Source organism: Malaclemys terrapin, chromosome 11, assembly GCF_027887155.1.
Source record: "Malaclemys terrapin pileata isolate rMalTer1 chromosome 11, rMalTer1.hap1, whole genome shotgun sequence".
NCBI classification, from domain to species: domain Eukaryota; kingdom Metazoa; phylum Chordata; order Testudines; family Emydidae; genus Malaclemys; species Malaclemys terrapin.
The window spans coordinates 75,383,619-75,411,410 of NC_071515.1; the positions used below are offsets into that span (position 1 = coordinate 75,383,619).

Consider the following 27,792-nt stretch of genomic DNA (forward strand, 5'->3'; position numbering starts at 1 on the left):
AAGACTTCTGAATGGATATTTATAACTCCGTGAGCTCTTCAATCATCAACAGTTAATTACTGGCATGATCACAAAACACTACAGCAAATCAAATTAAAATTACAAGACAACACAAAGGGAAAACATGGACATGTTTAATTTCTGATGACAATGCAGAAATTTTGCACCATGTGCTGGGTTGAAGAATTTTATTTGAGTTATCTGATGTCTACTCACACCTTAAATCATCACCCAAAATTTAAAAATATTTTAGGATTTTTTTAATGTATCATTACAAAGTTTTGATTCAAACTTCCAATTTCAAATAGATTAATTTTTACTTTCCCACAAAAGAAAATAAACGCCCTCTCCCCAACCATATGGTGAGACCCTCTCAGATCATCCTTCAGTTTCCAGCTCCTCCACATATGGATCCCCAATCACTTTAAATGCCGGAAAAGATGGACTTTGCAGCATGCGTGGAAGATAAGTCCTTCCACAATGATGTCCTTATCAAATAAGGAAAGGAGGCACAAGGAATTTACCTCAACTATGACTGGCTGTTCTGCCAGTCTGACTGGTTCAACATGGGAACAACCATCCATTTCAGGTTGGTGGATCTGTGGTTCATAAATGTGTACTAATAATTTTAATTAAGTATTTAAATATTAGGTAAGAGTGGCACAAAATGACAAAACCTAAGTAAATTTAAAACCAAACCAAGATAACAGTTGACTGTATCTGCTTGTTTCGCCTGTACAATGATTTCTTTCAGAACAGAAAATATTCAACTTTAAAAAAAAAAAAAATCAGCAAATAACGTCCGTCAGTTCATCTGGGAAATCTTCAAATTTTGTTTTATTTATAATATTTGAGCACGTAGGTGGAACTGAAATGTTCAGTAAAATATGTGCGAACAATATAATCCTATGTGTTGAATGGATCTTTATCTGCAATGACTATATACAACTATCACTCACCTTCCCGTTTACGTTTGCCTGTTTGCACTGATTTATCATCTGTGCAGTAATATTAAGCACAGTGCTGGGTAACCCATTAGTAGAATGGAAGTTTCTTGCAGATTATACCAATACCTGAAGTGCATGTTTAAGGGAGCTGTTCATGGCGGTGGAATACACACAATTTACAAACAAGACAACCATGGCCAGATTTACAATAAATCTCTGTGTGCAACAAAAAGCAGCAAGTCCAGAAACTGATGTTTTAAATGTCATGCATCTTCAAAAACAACAGGCTGATATGGCACTCTTCTCTTCTGTGCATCAGTAAGCAGTTAAATCCCAATAAGTAAGAGAGAGCAAGTGTGTGTGTGTAAGTGTGTGTGTAAAAAGTACACCTAGAAATTGTTTCTGAAGGTTGAGTACTATGCTCTGTGGTAGGTACTTTCAAGCAATCCAGCAGAAAGAAGTGCTGAATATAAGTAGTTCTTACCCATCTAAAGGACTGTCAAGTGAGGGACAGCTTCCTGAGCCAGAGTTTTCAGGACTGCTCAAGGACAATGGATCCAGCATCTAGTAAGTAACCATAAGAGAGAGGGACTGAAAATCTTTTTTTAGGGTTGATGGTTCTTTACATCACATTTTATAGCTCCAAACCCCAACATACTGATCATAAAAATCAGCGGTTATAACTGAGGTGGCTGAAGTCCTATTGTATGGAGTCCTGCTTGTTGAAAAGCACTCTGGTGCCCTTCTCCCACCTAATACAAACACATTATTTGTATTTTTGTATTTAATTTACAGTGTTTAGGAAATAGTAAGTTATAGCAATTATGTTAAAAGAAATGTATGTAGTACACACACTAAGAGAGGGAGTGTTTGCAACACCTATATTAGATAACAAAATTGCTTGGTCGCTATCTCAGGCTGAAATTTTTTGGAAAACATGAGCAAAAAAATTAGGCTACTAAAGGATAGTTAACTGTGGCAATGTTTCAAAAAAATCCTTTTGTTTTTTTAAAGAAACGGCTCCAGGAGAAGGAACCTGAATTTTGAAAAGGAGAGGATTATGGGATCAGAGGTGTGTCTTTTGCTGCGGCTGTGACAATCCAGGTTACATGCCCTTTTGAGTGGCTGGTCCAGAGAGGATATCAGTCTACTACTTCTACCAGCTAAGTGAGTTATTCCTATAGTTTAAGTAGTAGAGGCATATGCTATAGAGCTGAAGGTCCTACGTTTAAATACTACTGATGACTCATGCAGGTGGTTGTTACAATTGCACATGCTATAAATATTTTACATTTTGAGTGTCCATACATGCAATCCTTGGTCTCTAATTTCCTGTGAGCATCTGTGTACTTGAAATGTCCGAGAGGCATCAAGTGACTTTATGCAGGCCAATGGTAATGATTTTTATTATGTACAGAAATGGGCTGGATCTGATCAGAGGATTGGTAGGCAGTGTTGTTCAGTGGACAGGGCCCTGCACTGAGGGTCAGGAGATACAAGTTCTACTCCCAGCTCAGACACTGACTTGCTGTGCAACTGACAAGTTACTTTCACACCATGCCTGTTTTCTCTTCCACCCTCTCTCATCTCATCTCACTGTAAATTCTTCATGGTAAGTACTGACTCTTTACTACTTGTGAGGATAGAGTCTACCTGTAGGAGGTCCTGATCCCAAATGGGGCACCACTGTAATAAGGATAAATAATAATGGCCCCGATGTGAAAGGCACTACATATCCCATTTTCAATCCTCTGAGCTATTCAGACTCCTCCCATCTTTTCCATCAGTATCCAGACAGGATACCGATATTCAGAGAGAGCAGGATTTCTTGTAGATTCTGATACTCAACTATTCTACCAGAATGAAGCTAACAGACAGATCAGAGGGACAGAATGACACGCCCCTGTGCACCTGCCAGAAGAAGGTGGTAATGCTTATTAGGTTTATAGTACTTCACTTTCTTAAACCATTATACAAACATTAACTGAAAAGCTGATAGGTGGGACTTGGTGGGTCAGTCAGTCACCAAGCCCACAGTGACATTTAATCAAGTGGAAGTGAAAAAATATGTATTTACTTGATCCATGCTTTCTGGAATGAACTCGCCTTCACTATTGATACTAGTGAATGATCCATTTCGTACCACCTGGTTCAGCTCATCTGGTATGTACCCCGGGGGAGGTGAACTTCTATCACGTGTATTAGAACCTTTAAAAAAAATAAAATAAAAAGGCAGTTTATTGGAGAACACTTTGCTTGGACTGGAGATTAAAAACAATCCTCTCCTGCAAAAAAAGCTTACTATGGTATTTTCTTTCTTTTTGTAAAGCACGAAGTTTGCTTCTACATCTACCATGATTTATTTCACAATTTTTAAAAGCTCACTGTTGCTCTCATGGAGCCTGATACTGCAAGGTACTGAACTCCCAATGGCCAGGGATTAAAAAACAAACCAACCCCAACTGGGCACCATCAACTAAAACTTTAATGTCCTCTCCTAAAATTTAATGTATTTAATGTATTACTTTAAAATGTATTAAGTGACAAAATTAAGCCCCAATCCGGGTCAATGGATGTGGACTCTGCTTGTGCCGAGCAGCTTCCAGGATCAGGGCTAAAACGACAAATTAAGAACTATTAAACATCATGAGTTAGGATTGCTTACGAGTCAATCTATATACTGAAGGACTGAAAAAATTTCCATTGTTTCTATAGCAGAGAACAAGAACAACAGTTCAGTTTACTGAAGAGGGTTTAAAGGTGACTGCAAAGAATTCACTACTATCACATCACTATGCGCTTTGTATTCTGGAGAGGGTTGCAAAATGATTCTTTGGGATAAAACCCCAAATTAATTGACTCATATTATATGAAAGTGTGTGAAAGGGATGAATCTTAAGGTGCCTTTCAGCCATCTTCCTTTCTCCCCAGAGACTGGTATATATCAAGTTTATGTTTTCAGTGTTATCTTTAAGGATAAAACTTACTTTAAAAAAAAATATATATATATGAAATTCTCCTTCACATTCCTCACTAACCCAAAATTAAGGGCAGTCATAGGCTTCCCGGGGCCCAGAGCCAGCTGTAATCACTTTCTCTTGTACAAACACTCCTAGACCTGTAGTCAACATTCTGTGTTTCTCCCGCAATTTTTGGTGCCCTTAACTTCATTAGAAGAGAGACAAGATAATTTTAAACCTGTAATCTGGGAATTGTGTCCATCTACAGATCTGTCTCTGGATAAAAATTTGCCTCTGTCAACGTGTAAGCTAATCTGGTGCATTCTAAATCTTGCATTTAGAATGCCCCATTTTCCGCTTTACAGGACAGGCATATAATTCATTAATTCCCAGCACACCAGACGACTGGATCTAGATTTCATCAGAATGGAGCATTTACTGACGCCAACTCTCGTGATTTTATTGAGAATCTCATGACATTTTACTTAAAACCCCAGCTCCTGGAGTCTTATGAGGATGTGAGAATTTCAGCTTTCAGTAAAAACAAAAAAACAATGTTTTTAACCATCATCATTGCAGAGAAGAGCTTGAAAACACAAACCCTAAGGACTTAAAATCCAGAAGGCAAATAAAAATAATCCAAAATGTATTATTTATTTAAACAAAACAACAACAACAACAACAACAACATGATTTTTTGTGGCCTGATTCATTATTTTAAACCTTGCAGTTGGCACTACTTGGTGTTGTAAATAAAAAGCACATTTCAACTGCATCAAAACAGGTGTGACAAATTGTTTCCTAAATATAGGTCCTTATATCACATTAACATTTGTATTTAATATGGTCATATTTAAAATTTTAAAGAAAAGATGGCTGAATATCCAATCCCAAAATAAAGTAAGCAAGCATTTAATTAAGCATCCAACTATCTCCCTAACACAGATGAGTTACAGTGCCACACTATTTTCTTTTGTTTGTAACAGTGCTATATACACAGCAAAATATGCTTACATGATGTGCAAAATTAAATTTTGATTTACAATTAAATTGACTGAAACAAATGTTACTTGTTCAATTAATTCTTTAGCCAAAGAAGAAGTGAAACCAAGGAATCCACATAATTAAATTTCACAAGTTAACCTCACACTTCAAACTGTGCATAGGAGAAAAGGTTAATTAGCCCAATGCTAACGCAGCTGCTTCTCTTAGAGGTACTTTAAAAGCAGCATGAACAATCTAAATCGTCAAACATCATTTTTAAGAATGGAATCTTACAGTCAGGAAAATGCATTGCCATTTAAATAAATATGGCTTTGTTCAGAAGCTCAATCCTGCATGTAATGAAGTCAAAGGGAGTATTGACACTGACTTTAATGGATAGAAGGGAGGAGTCTGCTTTTTTATTGTTCATTTGCAATCTATAGATGAACATTAGGGAACAAAGAATTAAACCCATTTGCTAATATCCCAAATCTAATTCTATTACAGGGTTCTTTCAACTGTGGATTAATTCTTGTTTGGTCAGTGTTTTCTGCACTAAACATTTATACAAATTAAAAAAATATTTACCTTTATTTAATTTTTCTTTGATTTTTACAACTAAAAATTATCACCTAACTCATTAGCATGAATAAAACCTCAATAAAAGAAATATGGCATCAACCAATCAATCAGGATTAATAGAGATACTTTCTCAAGTACGAGTCTGCGGACAATTTAAAGTGAAAGCTCATACTCTTAAAATCACAGGAATATTAATTGCTTTACCTATTACAGACAGCCTGTTTTTCCTCTCTGCCACTCCAAACACTGTATTATCCAAATCTTCCAGTGATGGCAATGGTTCCATGTTACTTAGGACAGGAACCTAAAAATTAAAAAAAAAAAAAAAAAAATTAAAATAACAAATAAGTTTAATTCTGTAGTCCCGAAAGGAGAAAAAAAAGAAAAACACTACAGATTTCCAAAAGCTCTTTATATTACAAGAAATGTTTCCATGCAATATATCTTTTTTTTTTTTTATAATATAAGCTTAAGGAAAAGAAACCAATTTGCTTCAAAGTCCATATAGTTCATATCACTTCAGTAGTTTATTCAAACATTTCTACAACCACGTCTTAAATTACACTGAAATAGCAAATTATGTTTGTTATAATTAGGATTTTTTTCAAACTTGCAATTTTCAGTTTGTGTCAAGAAAAATACACATTCTCTTTTAGCTCATGGGATCTGATGTGTGGATTTCAGCTTGAAAGAATCACTATACAAAATAATTATTATTATTTATAATGTGGTAGAACTCAAATGACCAAATTATTATCAGGGCCTTGTTGTGTTAGTAATATCCACATAAAGTGGTATTGTGGGACATATCACAAACCTACTATATCTCTCCACTGTTACCATTTGTTGTGACAGATGCATTTGAACACTCATTTTTATTTAAAGAAAATTTGAAATTATTAAATTTAAAAGAAGTTTAAATAGCAGTTTCAAATACTGCACTAGCCTCTGAAATTGCACGCCAATGTTGGCGATTTTACACATTTTCCTATTTTAAAAAATATGAATTTTGCTGATGTATGAAAAACCCACACAAAGAGGGTAACGAATAATTTAACTCTCCAGGGAAACACAGTGAAACTGACCAAATATGAAATGTTACATGCATAAAGTAAACGAACTGAACAAACAGAAAAACATTCTCTCTAATCTCGGAGTAATCTTAGATGTTACTTGTAACAATAATAGATAAATATTTCACACAGAAGTGTAATTTTTAAGTAGGCAGTGTCCCGTTGAACTCTTTAATCTAGACATTAATAAATATACTAATTTGTACCTGTGAATTTCCATGTATTACAAGCAATATCTTGAGGCTCTTCATGTGAACACTACGATCTAGCAGTTCAACAGCTTTGTCCAAATCATCCTGTGTGGTTAACGGAATCACCAGCTACAGGGAAAGAGGAAAAAATTAGTCTTAATAAGGGACACAAAAATAGTAGTGTTGGTATAAACCCGATACTGTCTGTGACTAAGGACCCCCCACCCAATTTTTTTTTTTGTAAATCAATTAACATAAAATACTATGATAATGCAGCATTGAGACGGCTCAGTCAGGCACTGAAGAGAATCAGGAAATAATATTAAATTTGAATCACAATTTTAACTGTGCCTTCTAATCTGTAAAGCATTATGAAGCAGGCATTCATTACAAAGTAACAACCATTTCAAAATATACAGTGTAACATTTTCTGCAACTTTAGATACATGTGTAGCATCTTCTAGTATATTTTTTTCCTTCTCCCACACAGAAGTATCATAATAAATCACTGTACCTTCCCCCCCAGAGCTCATATAACTTCTTTTCTACATCATTATGTATTTTGTCATCTCTCATAATATACATTCAAAATACAATTTTTAAAAACAGTAATGTTGTTTATACACATTCACCAATGACTTATCTATTAAGTAATTACATTATTCAAGGAAGGGTGCCAGACAGGAACATTCCTACATGGGATAAATACAGGCTTCACTAGGAAGGCATGAATTGAATTTATCATTTGCCTAGGCCAGGGTCACAAATTGCCAACTAAAATCCACTTAAATTATAATTAACATTTTTTTAAACCATAACCAGATTTTAATCAAATTGGAATGGAAATATCTCCTGTTTATATAAAGAAACTGCAAAATACTGGTCTATATCAATGGATTTTCCCTGCCCACAAGTAACTACTGTAATGAAATTTGAGGAATGAAACATTTTGCAAATTTGGTTCTCTAGCAATCAATTAACCTTCATGTTACCCAAAGAAAAACACAATCAAACGGGGTGTGTGTGTGTGTGGGGGGGGGGGGGGGCATTTTAGAATAAAACCAAAAACTAAGCTATTAATTAGTATTTGTATTATGTTAGAACCTAAAACCCATAATCAGGGATTGGGACATCATCATAATGGTCACTGTAGAGATATAAAGTACAGTAAAGACTGTCCTATCATAGAATATCAGGGTTGGAAGGGACCTCGGGAGGTCATCTAGTCCAACCCCCTGTTCAAAGCAGGACCAACACCAACTAAATCATCCCAGCTAGCGCTTTGTCAAGCCAGCCTTAAAAACCTCTAAGGATGGAGGTTCCACCACCTCCCTCGGTAACCCATTCCAGTGCTTCACCACCCTCCTAGTGAAATACCTAGTCCTACCTCAAAGATCTTAATTATGATACAACAAGTGGACAAAACCAAACAAATGGTTAGGGAAGAAAAGGTAAACAGTAGTTTCTAATATTTATTAGCTTAACAGTGGTAGGTTGTTTCTAACACACTTCTCCTTTCTCATTTTAACTCCAGAGGAACAAGAGGAGCAGAAAATTCATTCATATGCCCAGAGGCAGATTACCCTTTTGTGGGGCCCTGGGCCAGAGCAAGTGGGGGCCCCTCCCCATCCCTTCCGCCTGCAGTAGCTCCCTCTGCTGCCCCCCGCCCCCGTGCTCCTACCAGCAGGAGAGCCGGGCGGGTAGGCAGAGCGGGTTGCGGTGCAAGGGCACCCGTTTTTCTGAGGCCCCCCAGTTGGCTATGCTGCCTAGAGGAACTAGGAGGAAGAAAACAATTAAGTCCAGAAATGAGACAGAAGGTCTGGCTCTTTACTCAAATGTTCCAATACTAATAATAGTATTTTACACTTACATAATATTAATTTTTAGATCTCAAAGCACTTTACGGTGAGGGTAAATATCATCCACATTTTACAAAAAGGAAGGGAGGCACAAAGAGATTAAATGAGTTGCCAAAAGTCACATAGCAGATCAGTGACAAAGCTGGGATTAAAAATCAAATTCACACCCCCATCCCCTTCCCCAGTCTGGTGTCCCATCCACCAGAGCATGCTGCCTCCCTACAAAATCTTGGGTCTGTGCCCTCTGCCTTATCCCTGTTTAGACAAATCCCATTCACCTGACAGAATGGTGCAGCGGAGAACCCTGCAAACTCAAGGCAGAAGTGACTAACCTTGGCCCTTCTGCAGCTTTTTATGCAGGAGGCCATCAGGTGGCCTTCAGTCATCATGAAAATACCTTGGATTTCAGTCTTGAAATGTTCAGCTGTCAAAACCATTAATACATTAAAATATGAGAAACTGAGGATTCAGGAAGGCAGAATATTACCTCATTATTGCTGTAATGCAAGTCCATAGGCTGACCAAAAGCAACTTTTGCTTTAGATGCAAGATCTTCTAGTTTGACAGGCCTAGGAAATTGTAGAATCCTGTAACAGAAAAAATAATTTTTGGAAATTTTTTTCACTAATTTGAAAGGATCATTGTTTATTCATGAATTACCCATGAGTAATCTTATAACAGGAAAAAGAAGAAACAGTTTACAAAATATTTGCTGCCTTAATATGCAGAATAAATTTTAAAAAGCATCTTTTGCAGTAAAAATTAAAGGAACACTCAGTTAGTAGGCATAAAATTAGGTCCTGCTAGCTGTGCTTTAGTAACTTGCATATTGCTTCATTCTGGTGAGCGCACACAGCATTAAATATTCCAGAACCTGCTCCAAGTATTCCAGAATGGAGGATTCTTGTAAATTTCAATAACTTCTGTTTAACAGAACTAAGTAGAACAGTGGAGGCAGCTATCACTGAGGCTTGATCTGCACAACATACTTACTTCGGTATAATTACGCCACTCAGGGATGTGAAAAATCCACACCCCAAACAAAGTAGTTATACTGACCTTAACACACACACACACACACACACACACACACACACACACACACACGTACGTGTGTAGACAGAGCTATGACGGCAGGATAGCTATGTCAGTGGGAGAAGCTACCTCCTCTTGCAGAGGTGGAGTTAAGCCAATGAGAGAGCTCTCGTCCATTGGCTTAGAACATAAGAAAGGCCGTACCAGGTCAGATCAAAGGTCCATCTAGCCCAGTATCCTGTCTACTGACAGTGGCCAATGCCAGGTGCCCCAGAGGAAGTGAACCTAACAGGCAATGATCAAGTGATCTCTCTCCTGCCATCCATCTCCACCCTCTGACAAACGGAGGCTGTGACAGAGGCTTTGAGCATCTTCACCAGATGTGCCGATGTAAATTTGTAGTGTAGACCTGCCCTAAGAAAAACAGGATGTAGGCTAGTAATGGGTTGACCAGCAGAAGAGTTAGAATTCTAGGGGTAGGCAACCTACGGTACGCGTGCCAAAGGCAGCATACAAGCTGATTTTCAGTGGCACTCACACTGCCCAGGTCCTGGCCACCGGTCCGGGGGGCTCTGCATTTCAATTTAATTTTAAATGAAGCTTCTTAAACATTTTAAAAACCTTATTTACTTTACATACAACAATAGTTTAATTATATATTATAGACTTATAGAAAGAGACCTTCTAAAAATGTATTACTGGCACGCAAAATCTTAAATTAGAATGAATAAATGAAGACTCGGCACACCACTTCTGAAAGGTTGCCAACCCCTGAATTACATCAATATTACCACCTTCATTTTAACTAGCTAACAAATTTTCTAGAATCAGGAGGAGAGCTTAAAAATACCATCCACTCACCCCCGTTTTTGAAAGATATGATGTAGTTAAATTTCTGAGACCCTCAACACTCACAGTGTTTCTTTTACGTAAAATTCCCTTAAAATTTTCTAAAATGTGGGTTATAAACTCAAATTAAAGATTTCCTATTAGCTGAATGCCACCAAAACTAAAAGATCCTAAATATGTGTCACTCTCAGAGCTTCCATTAGGTACAAATATCTCTCAAATAGAGGCTATTAAATTATTTCAGCAGAAAGGCCATATAACAGACTTTTGCTTCATCTCTATTCTAAGTTACCGAGGCAGATAATAACCACAAATCCTGAAGAGAAATTCCACTTGAATTTTATGGATATTACACTGGAAAATTAACAATGGCTAATGGTCCCTTTTATCTGGGTCTTCATTAACCAACATACCAGTAAGAACACTGTTTTCTTGGGGAAAGGAGGACAGAAGCTAGGTCATTAAGGAAAGTCTCTTTCCTTTCTCACCTTAGTCAACTGTGCATTCAGCAAGCTTGAAACTTTGCTTACTAGAAGACTTTGGCTATCAGTTTAGAATGCCATATATATTATCTTAGGAACTCATGAATAGCTTCGGACTCCTCCTTTCTGCCTCCTATTTCACAACAATGTAGAAGCACCATTCAAAATATTTATTTATTGCATAACCCTATGTCCACTGTGCCACACCATCCTGGTATCTTTGGAGCTGCATGTTCTTACACAGAACATCAGAGCTCAACCTGCATATTGGACTTGGTCTGTCCAGTATCACCTGTTTGCAGTTGTAGCTATGTTGGTCCCAGGATATTAGAGGCACAAGGTGGGTGAGTTAACATTTTTTTATTGGCCCCACTGCTGTTGGTGAAAGCTTGCTTGCCTCTTTCACCAACAGAAGTGGGTCCAATAAAAAAATGTTAAAACACCCACCTTGTGCCTCCAATATCACCTGGGCATTAGCTCCAAATCACTTCTATCTGGCCTGAAATAGTCTTATTTTTAAAGGCAGCTATAAGGATGCATTTTGCATTACATAAAACACTCTTCCATGAATGATGTGCTAATACATTTCAATTACAATTTCAGACACAGATAGTGAAGTCTGGTAATGGCCACTAAGAGTATTTCTATTTTTCTAGCCATTTTAAAAGGTGGCCACGCTGCATTCTGATTAGCATGGAAGAACTTGCATTGATAGATTTTACACGCCACTAACGACTGGTAACCAGTAGCACAGGCTTTAGTGTAATTTTGGTTTTGTTTTTTAAAAAGAAAAGAGAACTGTTGCATTTGCTATTATTAAAAATAGGGTTCTCTATCATCATTATTATTGGTTACATAGTATTGAGTGTGCTTGGTGTTTCACACCCACCAACATGAAGATAAAGGTCCTTGCTCGGAAGAGTTTACAATTTATACAATGAATATGATCAGAATTTTTTAGGTCTTTTTTTAATTTGAGTTAATGTTCAATAGTTTAATTTGTGATCACTATTCTGTAGGAAGGTCTACTGGAAGAAGCAAATTGGCAAGAAGTACTTGGAGAAGAAAAATGAGGCATGGCAAACCAGTTGAGAAACAGATTCCAAGCAAATGAGATGCATGAAGGAAAGTGGGAGACTTCCACATAAGGGAGATGGAATCATACATCTTAGCTTTAATTATGCTTTTTAAGCTTTTGAATATCTCACTCTCTGCCCCCAACACGAAGTTATATTTAAACTGAAGTTTCAGTAGAAACCAATCAGAACAGCGCAGTTACAAATCTCAGAAGACTTTCCTATAGCAGAATTTCCCGTTAGGATTTTCCCACAAAATCACAGTCAGTACAGAAAGGGCAAATCAAAATGTTTCCTTTTCTTACTAATGTAGGGCTTGATCCTGCAACCACTTATTCATATGAGCATAAGTCCCAGTGATTTCATTCATGTGAATAAAGTTATTCATAAGAGAGCATTTAAAGAATCAGGTCCATTCTTTGGAATTTACATCTAAGTAAATCATATTTGACAATTCTGTTTAAATTATACATTTCTATTTTCTGCTTATTTGTGCTGACTAGTCTACTTCTCTTAAGCCATGTATGTACATCAATTTCTATCAAGTACTTTTAATGGTTTCTTTGGGACACTAGCAGAGAAATAGCAATACAATTCATAAACTAGCAACAGAAATGCATTAAAATAGTTTATCTTTTCCTGTCTTACCTTTTTTCACCTCGGTGTTCGAATTTGACTCTAACATCATTCTGTAATGAAAGAGATAAATTATATATATTTTAAAAAAGGCCATTATAAATTATTAGTTGGTGACAAATTCTTATTCAGAAAACCATAAAAATACATTTAACATTCTCAGACATTTTATTTAATCTTTAGAAGGCCCATAAGGTTTAATTACACTCTTTTCTTGCTTACTGAACATTTTGGCAGAAACTAACAGATAAGTGGAAGACTTTCTTCTGCTAAGGTATCAGATATGATAAGTCCGGAAATCCATGAGGATCAAAAGGATGGTTTTGATCTAAACTAAATATTTGTGTGAGAAAAAACATACATTGGCCAGGAACGGTGAACCACAGCCACTGGGAGCTCTGGGGGGCCGTGCCTGTCGACTGTCAACATAAACAAAATGTCTTGCGGACCACCAGCGGATTACCCTGATGGGTCGTGTGCCGAAGGTTGCTGACCCCTGATTTACATTTAGCTGTATTAAAATGCATATAATTTGTTTGTGCCCACTTTACCAAACGCTCCAAATCAGTGACCTTTACTCTTCCTTATTTACTGCGCCCCAATTTTTGTGTCATTTGTAAACTTTATCAGTGATGCTTTTAGGTCTTCTTCCAGATAATTAACAGAAATATTAAAATAACTGAGAACAGAACCTTGCGGGACCCCAGTAGAAACACACCAGCTCAATGGATTTCCAACTCAGTTACTTTTTCAGACTGATCAGTTATCTAGTTTTTAATTCATTTAACGTGTGCCATTTTAATTTTAGATCTTTCTAGCTTTTTAATCAAGATGTCATGCGGTACCAAGTCAAACACCTCACAGAACTCTAAGGATATTATACCAACACTATTAGCTGTATCAACCATAATTGATTTTTTTTTAAATGAGATTACAAGTTAGTTTAACAGGATCTATTTTCCCTAAACCCACGTGATTTGCATTAATTAGATTATCCTCCTTTAATTAATTATTGAAGAAGTCCCATATCAGCCACTCCATTATCTTGCCCAGGATCAAGGTCAGTCAGACAAGCCTATAATTTACCTGGGTCATCCCATTTACTCTTTTTAAAATTGGCACAACATTAGCTTTCTTCCAGTCTTCTGGAACTTCCCCAGTGCTCAAAGACTTATTGAAGTTCAACATTAATGGTCCAGTCAGCTCCTCAGCAAGTGCTTTTAAAATTCTTGGATGCCTGTTATTTGGGCATGTTGATTTAAAAAATGGCCAACTTTCCATTCCACTAATATCTCTGGAGGATGTTAAAGAGTGTTATCACCATATGATGAGACCATATCATCTGTTTTTCCCCAAATACAGGACAGAAATATTTATTGAGCCACATCTGTTTTTTCTGCACTATTACTGATAATTCTACCATTTCCATCTAATAATGGACCAATACTACTGTCAGTAGTTTTTTTTATATAATTTTTTTTATATAATTTTTGTTCCCAATATATTTTTAAAAACTTGTTTTATATCTTAATATATGCACACACTTTACAGCTGCCTTCACTTCCCCTCTAACCCAGGTCAGTTTTTTTAACCACTAGAGCCTTCTTTTTTGATTATGACTCTCTGGGCAGCTAGTAAGGTGTTAAATTATTCACAATTATCATTCACATTTTTTCTGATTAAATTCTTCCTCCCAGATGATTTGGCTGATAATTGTTTTCAACTTTGTGAAAGCACCTGTTAAAGCACCAAGTACACCTATTACTGGTTTGGACTTTATTCTGCTTGCATATTAGGAAACAAGCTTGTATCTAAGCTACCATTAATTTTTAGTTTTGTAATCAGTTCCTCTTTATCTGTTAGGACAAGGTCTAAGAAAGAATTACCCCCATATTGGCTGCAACACACTTTGAGTTCAGAAACTGTCATCTATAATGTTTAGGAATTCCAAGGCTGTTTTGATACGGGCAGCATGAGAACTCCAGCACGTCACTCAAACTGAAGTTCCCCATGATCACACAGTTCTTTCCCCTACACATTGTAAATAGGTACATACGGAGGTTGTCATCCTGGTCCCTAGTGTGATTGGGAGGACTATAGCAGACATCAACTAGTACCCCATCTTGTGCTTTATCTGTTAGGATATTGATCCATAAGCATTCAAGATCATTTTCTTCCAAGTTATCAGTGACTCAGAAACAGATAATGCCATTTATGACAGAGTGCCACTCCTCCTCCCTTTTTGCCCGCTGAATACTTCCTAAATCGGTATTATCATTTTAACATTCCAATTGTGTGAATCAACCCATCAGGTTTCAGTAATACCAACATCATCGAATTTATGCTCATAAACGGAGAATTCCAATCACAATTCCTCGTTTATTACAAGTGGAATATCTAAGGCTTTTAAGCCACCAATAAGGAATGATCCCCCCCTTCTTCCAAATACTGAAGATAAAATAGATTAACAGACAAATACATGTAAAAATTCAAATGTCTTGATAGACCACCAATTCAGGGCGCAATCCAATAAACATCCATTTAATTCCATGGGATTATTATCATGAGCAATGCTATTCACATGCCCTTATACAGAATGTGCAGAATGTGACCTACTGTACGAAGGCGAAAAACTGTGGCTTTTTGCTTCTTTATGAAGCTCACAGAAGCCCTGAATATTATTTTTCAAAATAAATATAAAATTTTAACATTATGACTAAAAGCTCCTCCCCCCAACCCAATTGTTCAGCTTTATCAATTCTCTTTTGCAATATCACAATCTCCACTAGTTCTCCAGCTGCCCATACAGTCTCTGGGGAAAAACACAGTCCACAAGAACTGGTATTTCGAATACATGGAAAAAATCTTTCATACCTTCTCTATGTATATCCCCCACTGCAAACATCCTTTAATATGACAGTTTAAATACCTGGATAGTCCAATTCAGTTGTATATGACTAAATTCAGTCTAAAGAAACAATTCAAAGAAAGGATGGAGCAAACTTTGCTTTTAAAATAAAAATCCTAAAACAAGTCAGCAAAAAAGACTGTGATCCAAACCAAAGTGAGATCTTGACAATTAGTGTAACTCTCTGATTATTGACTTTAAAAAATCAATTAGAGAGTAGGAAGTGGATGCTTTACTTTACCGGATACATTTAGTGTGCATGTGTTTAGAATGTGTCCTGAAACACTACTCTTCATTTTTGTAACCAATTTCAAAAACATGCAGCATCCACAGGAGATTAGAATCACTCAATTAACACTGACTTTAGTTTTGCAATTGGAAAATTATAGAAGTCACAGTATGATATACATTGTTCATTGTGTTAGACAAGAATGCTGAAAATTACCTGTTTTTTGGGTGAAGATGATTTTGGTTTGCCTGTTTCTTGTACTGGCAATGCAGGACGACTAGCCTTATGAAGGACAGCCAGATCCTGCATGATTGAATTCAAAGCTTGCTGCTCGATTGAATTCAAAGACTGATCATCTGTTTAAAAAAAATAAAAAAAAACCATCAAAAATAGGACATTTAGAAGTTCAAATCATTGTTTCACTTGAAAGATGCATTTCAAAATTTACTAGGACAATAAACATGTTTCCTAAAAATTTAAGAAAAGGCACACATTCATCACAATTAGCTTAATAAAAAATAAAAGATGCTGTGGCTAGCATGTTGCAATTACAAACATATTCTTCATTTAATTTGTTTCCAGGAAGTAACATCATAAGCAGGGCTTAAGGAAATAAACAACTTTTATTGTTAAAGTACTTAAATTTTAATTTTTTTCAAAAATTTAAAGCAGCTTCCCAACAAATTAGGACTCACAATTCAATTCACCTTGATACAACTGCAGACTATAACTAGGAAAAAGGGTTTCAAAGGCTGTTTCATATGAAAGTCTTAGAAAAATGTGAGAAAAAAATTAGATCTTCAACTTGTAAAGATGCACTATTATGGTAGTCCTTGTTTGTAGCACAGAAAGACCAAAGTAAGGATTTACTCTGGGTATCATTCTTCCCCAGCCTAAACCAGAAGAACTCAGGGACATTGAAAAAGCAACGCATTGGACTCTAATTAGAAGAGACCTTTGCTACTGAACACTTGCTGATTGAATCCTTGCTTGCCCCTCTTTGCCTTAGAATGCTGCAGTTGCAATGCTGGAAGAGTGAACCTAATGTAAAAACTACATTGAGAGCAATCAGCAAGTGTTCAGTAGCGAAGGTCTCTTCTAATTAGAGGTGTCCAAAAGTCAGAATTAGTCCTACAGCCACATTAAGATGGACAAACATTGGACAGTAAAGTGTTTGGAGGTTTTGAGGGGTGGTTGGGAAACGTACCCTTCATTACTTCAACTCCACACCACAGGGGTTGCTCCTATGTACATTGGCCTGTAGTTTACTCCAAATGTGTCCAAGGATAAATCTACACTTGAAGGTGAAAGGAAAGAAATAATATCCCACTACTCACATACAAATAATATTAAACGGTGATATAATGAATAACTCCTCTCTAGATTTTCTAAATGCTGGACTAATTAGCAAGCTTCAGGACAAATTCTACTGCAAAGTTCATGTAGATAGATGGTGAAGAGCTCCCACTAGAATCTAGAGAACTGCTTAAATGGATTATGTAAGCACATGACTTTATATTCCATATGACTAAAGCCATTTGCACAGCAGGGAAAGCCTGGGAGAGAACAGTTACATATATTAAAACTTAGTTCTTCTTGGAAACACATTTTAAATATGCATAACCCTCCTTTGAGGACAATACAAAGTCAAGCAACTGTATAAATGATCCCATCAGTCCTTCAAAAGGTGAAACACCTGAGTTTCTAATGTTTGAATAGAATGCCATTCACTGTAGTCAGCCCTGTAGAAGAACTCTATTAGGTTATCAAAGTTAAATATTAATGGCTGCATTGGTCCTATGCATAAATGAACGCCAGGTTCAAAGATTCAATTTTATGATCCTTGACAAGCATTCTTGTGAAATGCAATTTTGTTATAATGTTAATTTTGCAGAAGTGGGAAGCAAGCAAGAATAACGTGCTCTCACTTGAAGAGGTATCAGGGCTAAGTCAGATGTCACCGACAAATATGGTGATTCCTCAGCTATAGGATTTGCTACTGATACTGTTCATTTATGCCAACATCACCTTACACAAGGAAAGGAAGATCTGTGGATAACAGTGATTCCATGTTCATCTAGCTAACTTCTCTCTTCTTTAAAATAACTTGTACTGGGATTTACAGCAGCTCAATATTTCACTGTCATGGTCCTTTTAAGCTGTCGTTTATGCTGAACACTAAAAAATGGTTGAAAAGAATAAAATACAAACTTGTATAATGCATAAACGACTGTTTAATGTAAACAGTAAATATAATCCAGATTTTTATTTTTTTAAATTATCCAAAGACCTTTGGCCATGAATGCCTAAAATTAGTTAGACAAGGGAGGTAAGGTAATATCTCTTATTGGACCAATTTCTGTTGGTGGAAGGGACACATTTTTGAGATTCACAGAGCTCTAAATAAGTATTAATTATCTATTCTTGCTCATTGATCAAACTGAACTCAAAAATAAAAAACAAGTTATGGTAAACTCATTTAAAGATAAAAAGACTGGCAAGTTCAAAAATACCATTTCCTGTCTTTAGTACTGCAAGAATGGTCATAAAATATTGATAACAGTACCATATGAGTGCAGTAACACCACAATTGTAAGAGTCTGCACACAACCGAAGATGTTAAAAATGTAGCTATCATTAGCCAATAGCAGTAATGAGCTACCCAAGAGTTTGTGTGGGATGAAGGATGATAATTCGATACATTCAAATAATTTAAATCTAGTTTACAGTCTTTATACCGAAACAGCTACACCTACAGGAGCCTTCCATTCCTAGAATTAGGAACATTCTAAATCATATTTAAAATGAAAGAAATTAATAAACTCCCACTTTTCAAGGAAGCGTCTTTCCCTCGTTTTTGTTAGTAATCACCGATGGATAATACTTCTGCACTAATAATATTTTTCTATTTGCATCACTACAATTTAACAAGGCCATTCCTGGACATCACTACGCCAAACAATTCAAGTATCAGGCTTCCCAAAATATATCTGTTTTAAAAGAGAGGAATGCATGTATGCCACACAGAAAGAAGAGCAAGACCAAGCAATCTCTCCTGAACACTCCATTTCTTACAATAGACCAACATGTAAAGGAAAACTTTGAGACTTATTTTAATCCTGAATTTCTAATAAACCCATTTCCATGGCTCTCCCTGGATACAACTACGTTTATCTTAATGGGACACTGTCAAAATAAGTAGGTCAAAAGTTTTACTTGGAACTAACCAATAGTGAAAATCTGCTTTCGTAATAACGGTATAAAACCTCTAAAATTTTCCTACCAAGGGAAAAATTAAGAGCAGATCTGCTTCTTACTGCAATACTCTCAAGCAAGCCAACTGATGCACACTTGCTCTTTACTATGATTTATGGTGGAGTTTATGATGAGAATCCTGAACCTGGATCAAAGGATCTGAAGCATATCAGCAATGTGCTTCATCAGTTGCTGAACTACCTGAAGTCATCTGCCATGGAAGGTGGGGGAGGTAGTACAGCTTTATCAGGTGATGATGACAATACAATTGTGTGAGGTGTCAACATGCTTGTTGACCCCCTCAAAGAATTCTAGTAGATCGGTGAGACATGATTTCCCTTTACAAAAACCATGTTAACTATTCCCCAACAAATTATGTTCATCTGTGTGTCTGACAATTTTGTTCTTTACTTCTTAGGTGATGACCAAGATTTCTTAAGCCATCTAGTATTCCTACTTTTCTTGTTGGTACCCAGAGATTTAGAAATGAAACTCTTTACTGCAGCCATCAATACAGGTGCTGCCTCTCCTGAGCCAGTCACCAAGACTCGGAGGCAGACAGGGTAGCAACGCACGGATCCTTTGAGACTCTTGGCGACCGGGATCCTGAAGTCTACGAGGCATGAAGAGTACTCGGAGGCCTGTGTGCAGAAGAGTTCTCAGAGCCTGGGTCAGAAGCTAGTCTTAGGGCTTACTCTCCCATTTGATCTCCCTGTTTTCCCAAGATCTGCTTTTGAAGGAGGAGCAAATTTTACACTTCTTGGGGGAGATGGGTGTCTCCCAAATAGCAGAGGAACCAAGAATGGTGGTCATTGATTGGGATAGCTTGCTGGCAGGAGAGACCTTAAAGCCTCGGGACCTTGCCATACCCCAAAGCAGAAGTTCAGAATCAACCCTCAGTCGGGAAAATTGAACAAAAGGGGAACGACAAACTATTAAACTAAAACTATACTAGAAATTGAGTAAAGTGGGCATGGGTTGACGTTCTGCTTCAAGCCGAAGGCGGTTGAGAAGGAACAGAGGGCAGTTTGCCTGGGCAGCCCTATACGTCGTTGGTATGGGGCACAAGGATGAGTAGGGCGCATGCACGGGCCGAACAAGCACTGTTCCCAAACATCTCCCATCAAAAGCACATGGATGGGCACACAGTCCTGAAGTGGGGCACCCTTAGGGACACCACTCAAAGAAGAATACCAAGTGTGAAGGGGTGTCCACCCCACACAGGTAAATTAGACCAATTAACCTTAGGCTGCACCTGGAGGAAACATAGGGAGTGCTAGGGCCTAATTGCAGATGAAGTTCAGTTCGGGGGAGGAGCTCAGCTGGTCTATATAGAGAGGAAGTTGGTAGGTTGTCAGAGAGGAAACCGGCAGTTGTACTCCCTGACACAAAGGGGAAGAGCAAGGAGCAGCATGGACGGAGTAGGAAGCAGTCCAGGGAAGGAGCAGTAAGGGCTGGAAGAGTAAAAGCCCAGAGCTGCTCGGTTGAGGGTTCCTGGACTGGAAAACAGTGTAGAGAGTGGGCCTGGGTTCCCCTACCAGCTACTAAGGAAGTGGCGCAGATCAGGCATGAGGAGCAGACTGCCTGCAACAGGTGGAAGGTCCACCGCAGCTCCCCACCGCTGCCTCGTGCCATGAGCCACCGCCCACCTCCCCCAGTCAGAGCCACACTGGGGAGAGTTGTGCTGGCAGCGGTGGGAAGCCTAAGTCCCTCCACCTGCCCTGGGTCGGAGCCCTGGGAGCAGGGACACGGGCCTGGGGCTACACGGGCCTCCCATCTAGGGCAGGTGGAGAGAACCAGGCTCCCCACAGCACATCTCTCCCTGACCCGGCTATGGGAAAGGAATGGGGGGGGGGGGAGAAAGAGGGGTGCCTCTTTCTCGCAGCCCAGCCACTGTGGGAAGCTGCGGCGGACCCTCCACCTGCCCTGGACAGGGGTCCCAAGCAGCCCCTTGTCCGTGTCCTTTCCCCTCAATCCCCCCGCCAAGGGCAGGTGGAGGGTCTGCGCTGTGTTCCTCACAGCTGCCCACCCGGCTCTTACCGTCATAGCCCTATGCGGATACATAATTTGTATCTGCAGCCACGCTGCTATCCGCAAAAATGGTCCAAGGATATACACATCTGCAGATGCGGATATCCATGGATATAAAGCGGATACCCATGGATTTTCAGGGCTCCATGGGTAGGATCTCCCCTTGAGAGCGGCTGTGCAGGGGAAGAAGTAATCCCATCCCTCACCAACCCGGAAGACTAGCAGCTGGAGCCAGGTGAATGGCAGGGGCACTTCCAGCAGCACTGGGGAGATCAGACCCACCTCCAAGAATCTCCCCCAGCTGCAGGAAACTCTGTGGCTGCTCCCTTCAGAACCCAGCTCTTAAGGCAACAAAGAAGCGAGGTGGCAATCCCGCAACAGCCCTATATCAGCTTTGCAACCCCCCACAACCCTCTTTTGGGTCAGGAACCTCATGGTTACAACGTCATGAAATTTCTAGATGTAAATATCTGAAAACATGACATTGACCAATTTTAAAACCCTCCTTCTGTTAGTCTTAAAGGTGCCACAGGACCCTCTAATGCCTCCGGCCATGAAATTGATCAAAATGGACTGTGAATTTGATAGGGGCCTTACTTATAAAGAAGAAGCATGCTTGACCACTGTATTTGATAAAAATAAGAAATTAAGTTTTAGCTTGAGGATATTAAATGCAATTTAACATCTAATACATGTTATAATTTGACAAAATCCCTGTACTTATAAATTTCAGTGTGTGCAGAAACATTAGCAGCATGAAAAGCACTATATTCTTAAACAATCCTGGCTCATTAAATTTTTTTAAAGTACCAGACTAGGACTAACACTCACACAAAAATCAGTTATATCATAACTCCCAGACAAAGAATACACTAAAATAGAGTTACGGTTGAGAGTACATATCAGTATTTTAGGTTAAAATTGGGATGGTGTAATTATTCCAAAAACTAAGCATCATAAACCCCAAAAATTCAGGTTAAATGTAACAAAAAATCCAAACATTTTGAGGTACAGAAATGCATAGTGAGGACACCTAGACAGCCTTAACGCCACCTTGTAGTGAAACTAGGCATTAAATGTGCTTATGATTAAGGCATTTGAGTGTTTGTAGTCTCAGATTAGATTAAAATAATTTTTGAAGAAAGATTTTGCCCCCCATGGTGTCATTAAAGAGTGAACGTTGTGTATTCAAACAGCATATTTCCATACTTTAACATTTCAATTTCTTTTAAATTTATTCTATATCCACAGAGCAAGTGCTGTAATTTTGTCAACAATTTGCAATTTTTTTCAGGTACAACTATCAAAGCCATGACATGCACTTCCATAATAAAAATGTTAATTACATAAGTGGTCTTGTTCTTTTCACTAGGAATTTAGCCAAGGTAACAGTTTAATTGAATTCCACTTATAGGTAACTTACCCATCATGGCAGCCAGCCTGAAAACCTGAACTTCAGGGAAATGGCTGTCCCATTAGCATTCATTTATTTTCTAAAGAGAAAAACAATTAAAAAACACATAAGTACTGAAAACTTAAGAGTAAAGGTTTAAAGTGTAAAAAATTTTACATGTGAAGTATAATAACTATTTGCACTAACTCCTATATTTCTTGAGAGTTTTAAACCAGGTCTGAAACTCGAAGTTTTAATCGAACACAACTACAATTTAAAGACCAAATTATGAATCTTCATTTCAGTTATTTCTGCCTCAACAAATGGATGTGAAAGCTGAAAATCCACTAGAGCAATGACCCCAAACTTTTCATGTTGTGCCCCTCCCCCCCCCACCTTACCACTGTCCGCACCCATAGTTGGGAGCAAGGCTGAGACCCCGGGGGATGGGGGCTAGGGTGACCAGACAGCAAGTGTGAAAAAAACAGGACAGGGAGTGGGGGGTAATAGGAGCCTATATAAGAAAAAGACCCAAAACTCGGGACTGTCCCTATGAAATCAGGACATCTGGTCACCCTAGGGGGGCTTAAGCCACAGACAGGAGTAAGGGGGTCGAGACTGGGGCCGCAGCTAGGGTTGGGAGCGGGGCCAGGGATGAGCGAGAAGCTGCAGCCGGGGGTTGAGGGTGGGGCCAGGAGCTGAGGCAGGGGGTACAGCTAAGTTGGGTGGCATGCCTCCTCATCCCCCATGGGGACTGGCCTGGGCCCTGCCACACACCCCTGAATGTTCCTCTGTGTCCCCCTAGGGAGGCATGCCCTACAGTTTGGGGATCACTGCACTGAAGCATAGACAGCTATATAAATGCCTATGACAGCAAATGCCTAAGGAAAATACTAGATATTAAATGGAGTGAATTGATAACAAATGAAAGATTTGGCAGAAGGTTCAACAACTCATTATTTCCAAGTTTCTCCAAAAAAGAATTCTTCTGCTGGGTTTTCTTCCCCCTGGATCCCCGCCCACAAGAGGGAACAATGTGTTCCTCCACACACATTATAATCAAGACTTTTTTTTTTTTTTTTTTTGGGGGGGGGGGGGGTCTAGAGTCAGGAAATTCAGATTTATGGTTCACCTTAATTTGGTCCCCACTGCACAAATATAATATTTTCAGAACTAATTTCTTAGTATATGCAATGTGCTAACTTGCAGATATTATGTGACTATACACGTTTACAATCACAGCCATAATCAAGTATTTGTATTTACATTTCTCAATTTCTTTTAAAGATATTTACACACAATTTATAAGGAAAAAATGCAAATGATCACTGAATAGAGACACATCTAGTCAAAGCACTCAGACAAATGAAGTATGATGGCACTAGAATTTATAGCCAAACCCTAATCCTTGTCACACATGAAGAGGAAATCCTCCTAAAAACAAAAAGGACTACCTTTGACTCTCAATAGTCGGAAAAGTTCCAGGTCAACTGTTTACATACACTATATATTCATACATTCAGAATCCCTCAGTCACCTTACGGCCCAAGATAAAAGCTGTAGAGAAAGCCAAGATAGGATAATAGTAAACAATCCAAAAAAAGAGTCGTGGCAAAGTATGCAAAGTATAGTTATCACCATATGTTAAACCATGCTAGGATCATGAGAAAAATAAGAAAAGCACACTTCCTAATTGATCTATGTCTGTATATCACTTAGCACAACTGTCCCCCGTTCTTCGGTGCTCCAATAGTACAAATAAAACAAGAACAGACTTCAACCCTGGAAACAGAACTGGCAAGCACACTCTTCCACTTGTGGCCTCCCACTGACTTCAATGATGCCATACACATGTGCAGTGGTTTATGTTACAGGATCAAGCACACAAAAAGACATCCACACGTTTTTCCTTTTAATTTACTAAAGCATCTGGCAACATTTAAGGCACAAAATGTTTTTTCTTTAAATGAAAAGAAAAAGTTATTTAATTAGGAAGTTTCTATACAAACTGAAAATAGCTTGCTTCCGTACAGCTGCCTACTTTTAAATCACTCAGCTCGGTGGGATCAGAGTTCAGACACCAAGAAGAGACTTTGAAACACAGAGGGACTGTGTCCTTTAGGCAATGGGGAAAGTAATTACTCTCTAGGTGCCATTCTCCCTGGCAGCAAAAGACTATGGTCACTGCAAAGAGTAGTGTTAAGAAGCTCTGAAGGGAATAGCCCCTTGATCCTTTCTGCTAGACCAAGTATCACAACACCATAGGCTCTAGAAGGAGAATGGGGAGTGTAAGTCAGGCCATTACGAACTATAGAGCAACTGAAATGGGGCGGGAAGAAGAGACTATGCTATTGTAACTCTTTATAGCCATTAAAACTTGCCCTCCTAATTTAGAGATTAAAGCATGGAGCTGAGCAAAATCGGATAAGAATCCTTAAAATTATAACGGTAAGCATGTTTGTATCTTCTTTAAGCATTTGTCCATATAGATTCCACTTTTGGTACATATGCACTCCATGCACTTGAGATCAGAATCATTTGGCCAGCAGCATCCATTGGTGTCCATCCTCCAAGAGCACAAAGGGCATAGAGGAGGTAACCAACCTCACCATTTTTTCACCAGTACAGAATCTAGGTGTTGTAAGACGCTGTAGAAATGGGCATGGAGGACGGGTTGTGGAATATACATGTGGAAAACACATCTTAAAGAACCAGTTACTGTAAAGTAAGTAACTTTTCTTCTTTGAATGCTTGCCATACATATATCACTCTTTATGGCCCACAAACAGTAAACCTGTAAAACAGCTCTGCCAAAGAAGACATTCAGTCTAGATGCTCCTATCAACAAACGGTGTTTTGAGAAAGTATGAACTGATCCCCAAGTAGCTGCTATACATATTTCTGATGAGAACAATTCTGAAAAACTGCCTGAGCTCAAGTGAAATAAGCCCTAACTTGATCTGGTGGATCTAAACTAGCTAACTGATGACATATCTTAATATAACCTGAGACCCACTTAAGCCCTGATCTTTTTAACAACATTAAGTAGTCCAGGTATTTAGGAATGTTTGCTGCTGTTGGAGAAATATGATGTTGCTCTGCCAATAAGGAGAACTTTTCCACTGTGCAGCGTATGGGACCCTTGTAACATCCTTTCCATTTTGTAGGAGAATGTTTTGGATATCTCTACAACAAGCTCTTTCGATGATGGTCAGCATCCAGAATGTGCGAAGTAGAGAGGCCAAGTTTGGATGCTAGATGTTCCCATTGTTCAGGAAGACAATGTCTGGACTCACTGGCAATGTTATTGGAGGCTAAATTGAAAGTCTCATGAAGGCTGGGTACCAGAATTGCCTGAGCCAAGCTGGTGCTATCAAGATCATGAGAGTCTTGTTTGAGTTTCCAGGAATGGAATCTATATATGTACAACACATTTTAAAAACCCACAATTACTGTACAGTAAATAATCATATTTTTTACATGTAACAACTGCACTCAAAATTTGTCACTTTTTTTATTAAGATTCTCAGCACTTATAGAAGATGGTGTTAAACACAGTCTCTGAATTCAGATATAGCAGTATCCAACAAATCCTGCAACAGCAGAACATGCTCATAGTTATTTTAAAAGCTTATGCTACAGAAGGGGAAAATATATTCAAAGTTCAACCTAACACTCCTAAAATACAGACCCAGATGAGTCCCGGAGCACATAATTTTGTACTTTATCACACTCCCACCCACTATGGAGGTGCAAGAAATTACACTACAGATAGAGGGGCACCATCAACTTTAAAAACACATTTGTATCTGAACATTTACCTCCCCCCCTCCCCCCAATCCTCCCAAGGACACCTATGAGTATTGTAGCAAAGATTAGAGAAAACACCTTCACTTTCAGTTTAATTGGGCATTTGTTGATATTTTGTTTCATTATTTCCCCTGTGGCGTTAGTTTCCCTTGTTTATGTGGCTGGTCTTTTGTATACCAAAAGAGGAAAAAGACATTTTTACAAATAAGAAATTGTTACAGTAAAACTACAAAAGTTGGCATGTTGACTTAAGAGCACGTAGAATATTTTAACAACAATTTAAAGTGGTTTCTAACTGCTAATGTCCCTTTAACAAGAGCCTATCAATCTGAAGCAATGATTAGTTCTATTCTATTCAGGTTTTGACACCATGTCCATCACCAGGATAAGATTTAGGGCTAGTCTACACTGGCAATGCTAGCAGCGCTTTAACGTGCCGTGTGTGGTCGCTGCGCAGCGCTGGGGCACTGTTTACACTGGCGCTTTACAGCGCTGCAACTTGCTGCACTCGGGGGGGTGTTTTTTCACACCCCTGAGTGAGAAAGTTGCAGCGCTGTTAATTGCCAATGTAGACAAGCCGTAAGACATAGCCACTATAGGCCCACATCTAGCATTCCAGTGTTATCAAAAGCTCAGCTTTCGTTTTCTAAAAAAATAAGTTGATAGTCCGGATGGTGGTGAAGAAAAGCTTGAAAACATGACTCAAACATAGCAAACACAATGTCTTACATCTACTGACAGCCTAAAACAGTAGCTCAGAATTGTGTGAGCTTCCCCATGCGCTTCAGTGGGATGTTACCTCCAAGACCTACTGCTCTGGGGGCCCCAGACAACACCATTCCAGCAGAGAACTGTGTGTGTCTGGCAAGAGGGGGAAAGAGTGCAGCAGGACTGTCCTGGTCCACCCAACCAAGCAGATACACCCTAAATACTGGGTGATGCCCCCTGCTGGCACTCTGCCTCTCCATGGGAGGAGAAGGGATACCTTCTTCAGCCCTTGTTTCCAAGGGGAGGAAGCTCCTGGAAGGAGGAGGGGTTCATGCTTCTGCCTCTGGGAAATGAAACGGACCACCACCCCGTCCACGTGGGGAAAGGAACACAGGCATAAATATGGGGGCCTCCTGTGGCAAGTTGCCACGGGGGCCTGGATTGCCTTTATCCAGCTCTACCCATCAGTATCTGATCACCTTCCAGGAGTTCATTAAGTGACATGACTACCATGTATGGTTCTCTCCTTCTCACCCCTCAGATGGAAAGTTACATTTGAATGGTGGCTTGACGAAGCCCTGGCTGGGATGATTTAGTTGGGGATTGATCCTGCTCTGAGCAGGGGGTTGGACTAGATGACCTCCTGAGGTCCCTTCCAACCCTGATCTTCTATGATTCTAATATTTTTCAAAAATAATTTTTATGTCTGATATACAATGAAATGTTTGTAGTAGTGCTTAGATGCCACAGGATTTCGTTCCACACTTTGGAGGAGTCCCATAAA

At 38.7% G+C, this 27,792-nt stretch overlaps 1 protein-coding gene across 1 annotated transcript in view; it reads right to left on the reverse strand.

Annotated features, from left to right (window-relative positions):
• MAP3K2 (mitogen-activated protein kinase kinase kinase 2) overlaps positions 1 to 27,792 on the reverse strand; it is a 99,093-nt gene that overhangs the window by 38,209 nt on the left and 33,092 nt on the right. The window contains exons 2-9 of the mRNA XM_054044104.1: positions 22,521 to 22,590; positions 16,028 to 16,167; positions 12,687 to 12,727; positions 9,084 to 9,183; positions 6,753 to 6,866; positions 5,678 to 5,777; positions 3,025 to 3,155; positions 1,432 to 1,511 (exon numbers count right to left, since the gene is read on the reverse strand). Of these exons, the coding sequence (XP_053900079.1) occupies positions 1,432 to 1,511; positions 3,025 to 3,155; positions 5,678 to 5,777; positions 6,753 to 6,866; positions 9,084 to 9,183; positions 12,687 to 12,727; positions 16,028 to 16,167; positions 22,521 to 22,527 (713 nt within the window). The 5' untranslated portion in view covers positions 22,528 to 22,590. The remainder of the gene's footprint in view (positions 1 to 1,431; positions 1,512 to 3,024; positions 3,156 to 5,677; positions 5,778 to 6,752; positions 6,867 to 9,083; positions 9,184 to 12,686; positions 12,728 to 16,027; positions 16,168 to 22,520; positions 22,591 to 27,792) is intronic.